The sequence below is a fragment of the Siphateles boraxobius genome, unplaced genomic scaffold (genome assembly GCF_051911475.1).
Source record: "Siphateles boraxobius isolate OS27281-9 unplaced genomic scaffold, OSU_SipBor_1 12, whole genome shotgun sequence".
NCBI lineage: Eukaryota > Metazoa > Chordata > Actinopteri > Cypriniformes > Leuciscidae > Siphateles > Siphateles boraxobius.
This window is the reverse complement of record NW_027508722.1, coordinates 22,077,794-22,086,283: the sequence shown is the minus strand read 5'-3', so window position 1 is coordinate 22,086,283 and position 8,490 is coordinate 22,077,794. Positions and strand designations below refer to the sequence as shown.

The window sequence follows — 8,490 nt, the reverse complement described above, 5'->3', positions numbered from 1 at the left end:
TATAATAAAATATTATATTTATTGTTACTACTGAAGCTATATTAAATTATAATGGGATCTCATTCAGTGCTTTCAGAATTTTTCCTTTTTTAAATAATTTTGTTCCTGTGAACATGGACAGTGGTCTATATTTATTGAACGAAAAAATAAGTTTTTTTTATTATCAAAATAAACATAAAATAGCACAAACTCAACTGTGATTGTTTTGAACAACCATATATTACTCAAAACATATTACTTTAGATAAAGTGTTTGTGCAGTATGTGGGGGGTGGGGGGGCACCTTGCCACCTCATACATTTGTAAGATTTTTAAACAAAACAAACCACTTTTATTATTTATTTTCACACAAAAGCAAATGCTCCATCAATGTTCAATACAAAATTGTTTCCTACAATCATACTCTATTGGAGTAGTGAAAAGCACATTTTATTTTCTTTAGGTGTGCCTTTAGCCCAGTTGTACCCTAATGTATTCCGTGTTCATACTTCCTGTACAATGTTTACAATATAAACCAACAAATATGTAATCTTTCAGGTTTCAGGTCTCTATCCAATAAATTATGAGGATGGCTGTCCCAGTAATTCGAATAGCTAAATAAACATACTAAACCATTTTTGTTTTTTAATGTCTTTTTAATGTCCAGAAAGTTTTCTACGTTTTTACATTTTTTCATAAAAAAAAATTGATCTGGTATAGTGTATGGTATAAGTCAAATGATGAAATATATGCACTTTATTAAATGTTTACATACATTTAAACAACTATTGAATACATTATAAAATAGTAAAAAATAAATAAAAAAATTCACCAACATCTAACAGCATGTATTTTGTGACTTTAAATGAAACGTTAAATTACTATTAATATTTAATTAATTTTTTTCATTTTTGTCTTATTTTAATCCTAAATGTTTAACAACACTGGAAAAAAAATCTAAACTTGATAAAAAAAGATAAAAAAAATGTATTACAGCTTTTCAGAAGGTTATGGCATATCATTGCATGACAATTACTTCTATTTTAAATTTAGTCCAAAATACATTAACTCATTCACTCTTTATTAACGTTTATAGGAGAAACAATACTTACTAATTTAGAAATAATCGGCACTCCTTTTGAATCTGAAAACCTATTTGAACTCCATCATGCTGTCCATTAGATAATTTCTGTATAGAGCAAAAAAGTTTAAGGCAAAAAGGTGGTTGACTATGAATTTGAATTCAATATGTGCTGAAGTTACACAAACATTGCAGTTCTTTAAACTCCCCCAGTATTCAATAATTGTATCCCTTAAAACTCATCTTTAATCACCAAAATGACATATTTAAAGTTTTTTTTCCTGTGATTTTTTTATTCATGCCTTAAAATAGCTTTAATATAACTCTACACCCTTCATTTAATGTGCACGAATCTATGAATATGCAAATTAGCTCCACCTCCACTCACACCAGCTGTAAAAGCCTATGTATCAGAATGGGAATGTGTTTTTTGGATGGCTCTCTACAGCGTTGGACACATAACGGCAATTAATACGATTAGCCTTTTGCTTGACTTATCAAACAGCTAATAATGTGTTATGTTATAATGTTACACAAACCATGTTCACGTTCGCCATCTTAGAGTCAGTCAGCTGCCTTCTAAAAATCTGCATCCTTAGAAACGCTTTTAACAACTTAGAACTTCAGAGGAGAAAGACATAGGCTTTAGTTCAACATAACATTCGTAATATACATCATACATAATTCACCCACTATATTGCTAAATGTATCCGATTTTTCATATCAGCAGAAAAATATACCGGGATAAGCTGGCTTCTCTTGAGACTCCCCTGCTTTGCAACAGTTAATAATATGCTAAAGCCCGCGATGTGATTGGTTAAAAGGTAGTTTGTGACGTCAGAAACGTCATCTATTTCAAACACAGTCTTCTTTCACTGCAGTTTTAAGGAGAAAATACTTAGCAATGGTGCTGACTTATGACTTTGCACATGGTTTGTCTTAAAGCATTAAAAACACCACATAGACATATAAACAACATTACAAATTTGATTTTCACCACTGGGGTCTTTAAACTTGTTTTTAAACTAATGTTAATTTTGCTTGTGTGGTTTATTGCATGAGGGTAACAAAGTACACAAAACTAGTATACAAGTTCAGCTGGAAAATTTAATAACTGAATAAAAACATTAATACATTTGAAATCATCATGACACACTCCAGCAGCTTGACAGCAATGTACAATAAAACAGCAAAGAGACAGTCTAAACTGAACTATTGTTGTTTTGTATGTATATCTTTTCTAAAAATCAAACTCAGACATCTCGCTGTGCATGTTGCATAAAATGCATCTGTAATTCTAGTTCTCCTGGCAAAGAACAACCACATATCATGCACTGGAACAGGTGATCCGGGGCAAAAGGCATTTTACTCCCCATTTTGTGTAGATCAGTTTGTTGGGCATACTGAGGTAAGTTTGTTACTTGTGGCATGAGTGGCATCTCATTTATGTTTCCCTGTGAGGTGAAGAAGATGCCTTGTGGTAACGGACCTGGAAGTTGCCTTCCAACAGAATGCATTGGATGTGGAGCAGGTAAATTTAGAGCTGGTGGAGGAAAAGGTGGTGAGATAAAAGATGGAGGGCTATTTAAAGGAATCTGCTGGCCAGAAATTAAAGTTACGTGCTGTTGGATGTGGCCTTGTTGAACTGGTCCATTTACAAGGGTTTGGGAAACAACTGGAGTAGCCTGAAACGCCCACATTGGAGTTCTGTCCCCAAGAGGAAAAGGAGCTGGTGCAAATGGAATGTTCAGTGGTCCCATCTGGTTTGGGGGAGTTGCACTAACCCAAGTAGGAGGTATTTGAGGCTGTTCCTGGAGTTGTGGCTGATGAAGCTGCTGTTGAAGAAGCTGCTGTTGTAGCTGCATTTGTTGAGGCAAGTGCTGGATTATTCTGTTTTGCTGCTTCTCTAACGCATCCCCAGGTATTTCTTGTAAGTTCATATTTGTAGACATTTCTAAAGATGTTTTCATTCCCCATGGATTAGTATTCGGTAGAACGGAAGCACCAGCAGATAGCACCATACCACCACCCTGACCCATTTCTATTTTAGCTAGACCAGAGGAATTTGGCATTTGCAAATCATGAATGAGTTTATCAGATTTGTTGTTGGGTGGTGCTTCTAAGTCAACAGTTCCTTTACCATCTTCTGACGAATTATTGAACAGCTCTGGATTAGATGTTTGCATTGAATCACAGAGTACTGGCCATTGTGACTGCTGCGAGTCTTGCATGGACCTCGGTGACTGCATTTTCACATTCAGAGGTGAAGGCCTGTCCATGTGGTGTTGTGATTCTGATGAGGTCTTCTGCAGAGTGGAGTTTGGTGTATTCACCCAGAGAGAAGGATGCTTGCCCTTTTGCTCTGCTTCAGATACATTTATCTCTGAGTAATGATTAGGTTGTGTTGACATGGGTACACTTGCTTGAGAATGTTGTTGCTGGTGCATGAGCTCTGGGAGACCCTCACATTTAGGCAAGATCGTCTTAAGGTGACTTCCTGGCCACTGCATCTGCACTGCATTAGTTGGCTGAGCGTCCAATGAACTCGTGGGCTTCTGACAGAGTAGCAGCTCTTCTGATGAAGGTGTGATTTGTAGCTGCCATTCTTGCTGCAACGGAACCTGCTGGGAATGATTTCTCGTCTGCAAGTGCTGCGATCTCAGCTGCATGTGTTCACGTCTATTTGCATCGAAGCTACTGGATTGTTGTGGAACCACATTTGGCAACAGTGTTTCTGGTACGATTCTACCAGGTAGAGGTGCCGTCCTTCCAATGTCTCGATCTAACCTTGGCCTACCTCTTCTGCCGGTACTTACTCTACCTCTTTGAGAATGTATGGACAGTGAATAACCGTGACTCTGACCTTGCCGTTTACGCATATGAATCTTTTGATGCACAAGCAGACTGCTAAGCCAAGGGAATGACTTATGGCACTCTTGGCAGCGGTGGGGTCTCTCCCCTGTATGAGTGTTTAGATGGTCTCGGAGCAAGTAGGCCAAAGCAAAGCTCTTGTCACACAAATGACACTTGTAAGGTTTCTCTCCTGTATGGGAAAGCATGTGCCGCTGGAGCTGACTCTCATCGCTGTAGCCCTTACGGCACTGCGTACAGCGAAACGGCTTTTGTTGATGCAGCCGTTGGTGTGTTTTCATGTTATGATGAAATGCAAAATCCTTACCACAGTCTGGGCATTTGTATGGCTTTTTGCCAGTGTGGATAATCGAATGCTGCTGCAAATAGCTACTAAATCTAAAGGACTTTTTACACACTTGACACTGGTAACCCTTGTTGTGTATGCGCATGTGGAGCTCTAACACTGAACGGTAACGAAAGCACTTTCCACAGTCTCGACACCTGAATGGTTTCTTCTCTGTTTGGTTCTCCAAACCCCCTACTCCTGACATACTGTCAATATCTGCCTCATCCATTCCAATATCCTGCTTTTCAAGTACTGCTTTAACCTGATTTGTGATATGTGTTGTGTTGATACCCAAAATGTTCGTCATATGGGTTTGGGAATGGGACTGCAGGAGAGATTCTGTCTGGAATTTGAGAGGACAATACTGGCATGCATAGACCTTATCGAATCTCTTGCCATTACTCATTCTTTCATACTCTGCTTCATGGATTAACATGTGTGCTCTTAAATCAGGCGCTTTATAAAAAATTTGAGGGCATAGAGGACAGTTGCGCTGCTGCTCAACGTTTGCGTTTTCTTTACCTACTTGTCCCACAAAAGATACATCATGGTTTGCAATATGTGCCTCAGACCTTGCCGAGATCTTTTTGTGTTGTCGACAATGTGCTCGCATGTTTTGCGCAAAAGCGAATGTTTTTCCACAGTATGAGCAGTGGTAAGGCTTTCGCCCGGTGTGGAGATACTGGTGCTGTTGTAAAAGGCTGCTGTATTTGAAGTTCTTTCCACAGATTTTGCACAGGTGGGCTCTTTCTTCCACATGCCTGCGTCGATGGTCCTCCATAACGTAGCGATGCTTAAAGACCATACTACAATCTGGACACTCATATGGCTTCAGTGCAGCGTGGGATCGCTGGTGGATATGCAGCGTCCCCAAACTCTGAAAGCCTTTGTTGCACTCCAGGCATCGATAAGGACTGTCTAATGAGTGACTCTGCATGTGGGCATTGATCGACACCCTATACTGGAACTCTTTGCGGCACAGAGGGCAGCGAAAAGGCTTCTCCACAGTCTGTTCACAAGCATGAATCCTTAATCGCATCATTGTCGAGAAACACATACCGCAATGCTCACACACAAATCTCCTCCGTTCCTTGTACATAATCTTAGAGCGTTTTGAATGAGACACACTTGGTTGGCTATTTTCTTTATGAATACTGCGGTGTTTGATGAGGTCACTTCGATGCTGAAAAGTGATGCCGCATTCTTTACAAACGAGGGAAGCCTGCTCATCCTGATGCATGTGAAAGTGTCGATGGAGGTTGTACGTTTCGCGGCGAGTGAACTTTTTACCACATTCATTGCATTCCAGGCGGCTTTTCCTTCGCTTTACAACTATACCTGTTCCGTCACTCTTAGATTCATCTTCCCTCTCTTCTGTGTTGTCCTTATCCATCTCCGTGCTTTTGGAATCTCCTTTGTCCTCTGTCTCTACTTCTGTGCTTTGTGGTTCCTTCTCTTCTGTGTTGTCCTTAACCTTCTCCTTCCTTTCGGGATCTTCTTTGTCCTCCATCTCCACTTCTGTGCTTTGTGTTACCTCTCCATGAGACTTTGATTCTTCACTTACATTTGTCGACTCTTCGTCTTGTTTTGCTGGGTGTTCCTCCTCTCTAACAAGCTTTAAATCTTTGCTGACATTTTCTATAGTTTTGTCTGCCATTTCATCTGTGTTGTTTTCTTGCCCTGCGGAGTGACAGGAATGAAAACATTAGAAGTAATTTGCAATGTAAAACCGCAACATGTAGCAGTCATTCAGATTTTTATAATTGCAATAACCTATTTAGATGAATTCAATGTTTTAAACATTGTACAAGTAGATAAAAAGTCTAAAAAGCTATTGAATACTACCAAAAAAGTAACATTTAAGTTAACTAAATACACACTGAGTTTGTGTGGCAACATGCTCATTAAACAGTCTATTATAGGCTTTTCAGCTATTTCAGCAAGCAATAATTACAAAACATAAAAATTAATTAAACAGCAAAAATGTCAAAGGTAAACCATTGTTTTGACCAACAAATATTGTAATTAATATATTATATAAATGTATAAAATTTAAAACATGTGACTTGCCAGACTTGCCATTGATGAAAAATACCCTTGTGCTGATAACATGATTCAACCTTTCAGCTAAAATCCACCTTCATTATATAGCTGACACAGGCCTGATTTTACATTAGTGAGGTATTTTATAGAGCGGCTATAGATAAAATAAGATGATTTTTACTAGAATTTTACTTTGATTAACAAAATGCAAAAAAATAAATAATTTTAAAACCTAAATGATTGAAACCCACAGAAGCGCGGTGAGAGAAAACAAGCATCTGTGTAACTGAACATTTGTTTCAAGGCCCTTTTCTCAGGCTGTGATGATGTATTTCCACAGTTATTAACATTGTAAATCAATATTTTTCACATTTTTTAACTTACATTTTTTAATGCACATTCATAACACTAAACTTTGGCATTAAATAACTGAAAACTGCTAGGCCATTCCGTCTCAACTCAACCATTGGTCCTCTGATAACATTTTTCATTTTCATTTTTCTCTGGTAAAAGAAATACATAAATTAAAAAGAAAGCCAAAATATTAGATGCCATGGATGTATATTTACTGAGGAATCCACTATTTTGTAATTAATCAATATGGTTAATTTCCATCTCAATGTGACTCCATGAGTAAATTGGTACACATTTGAAGAGGTCAAAAACCAAATGTGGGTCACTTTGCATACAGCTGATACTTTTTCTTGTAAAGAGCAATATCTGATCTCTTCTTCTGACAAATGTAATCAATATCTTAATATCCCCCCCCCCCCCCCTTTTTTGTAAAGTAATTTAAATGTAAATATTTTTTTTCTTTTGCTATTGACGCAAATTGGAATGGAAAATTTATATTTGTTGCAGTTTCCATTCACCACTGTAGAAGTTTACCCAACTATGATGACTTCCGATTCTGAGAACTATGGAAATGTCACTTTTCACAAATGTGAAATTCTGTAATCCTTGAACCAAGCCAACCAGCTACAAGATGAATCACAACATTACAAACTTTGATTTTAAGCAAAAACGGTATTTCAAAATTAGACATGAATCATATACATGGTTGTGTACTTCATGGATTTAATGTAATAAAGAACTATGTTATGAAGCATTGAGAATGACAAATAAAAAATGATGGAGATGAATTGATTTAAGGTTGTTGATTATAGCCTACAGACACAATATATTTTGTGTTTATTGCAACTTATGCATAATTATATTATGGCTGACAGTGGCAGGTATGTAACAAACGTTTTGGATATGCCTATTCAACATTTCTACTTACAATAAAAATAAACTCTTTTTTATTATGTCAGAAAGGCTCTTAACATGGCTTTCACAAGGACAGTTCATTCTTTTGTAATTAAAACTGATACGCGGAACATTTATTTAAATTACCTTTTGAGGTGTTGTATGCAATTCTATATAATTAAAAGCTCTAAAAACGGATCTTAATTTACAAGCATGAAAGGGTTAAACAACCAGTTTTGTTTCTGATTGGGTTAGAACAAGCCAATTACAGAGTAATTAATTGATGCCACCCCAAAAAAAAAAAATGCTCCTCGAGTATCTGCATGATCTTCCCACGGCTGAAATTCTGAATATATGTGTGTTAAGTGCATGCGCTCTTGAAGAGAGCGCTGCGTGCCATTTACTGTCTGCCCTTGGTGCAAAGTTGTACTTACCGATGTTTTCATTGTGCAAACGATCCGAGGTCTCCCCGCAGTCCGTTGCGTGCTCAGCTGAAACAAGATCACCGTTATTTTCGAAAAGCACATCCGCCTTTTGCTCGTCCACCGTAGATTTCCTATTACATGACATTCCTGATTCATCTTTGTTGCGTGGTGAAAGAGCAGCGCCATGTGGAGATGAATTTTCACTTGCTGGCGAAGACGGAACACAAGGCTCTGTCGTTCCTTTTACGCCGCTGTCTTGTGCACAAACCTCCGCGTCACAATCAGCGACTGTAGCAGATGCAGGTTGTAGTTCAGGTTTATTTTCAACGAGTGCACCGTTAATGACTTTATTATCTAATGGTTGTTCGGATTCAGACTGTACAGTAGCCATTTTCACATATTTCTTTCTCTTTTCTCCACCCCTAAAAACATGGAAGCCAGCGATTGATTGGAAGCCTGTGGTTACGTCACATGAGCCCTCTGCGACTACATTTAAAGCGACACCTTTCGATGTAG

General features: G+C 37.9%; 1 protein-coding gene across 1 annotated transcript; it reads right to left on the bottom strand.

Moving 5' to 3' along the window:
* Positions 1-2,148: 2,148 nt before the first annotated feature.
* On the bottom strand, positions 2,149-8,422 carry LOC143721592 (uncharacterized). Its single transcript, XM_077212159.1, has 2 exons — positions 7,984-8,422; positions 2,149-5,938 (listed from the first exon to the last, which is right to left on the bottom strand). The coding sequence occupies exons 1-2, from the start codon at positions 8,363-8,365 to the stop codon at positions 2,313-2,315; spliced, it is 4,008 nt and encodes a 1,335-aa protein (XP_077068274.1). The 5' UTR covers positions 8,366-8,422; the 3' UTR covers positions 2,149-2,312.
* Between the last annotated feature and the right edge of the window lie 68 nt (positions 8,423-8,490).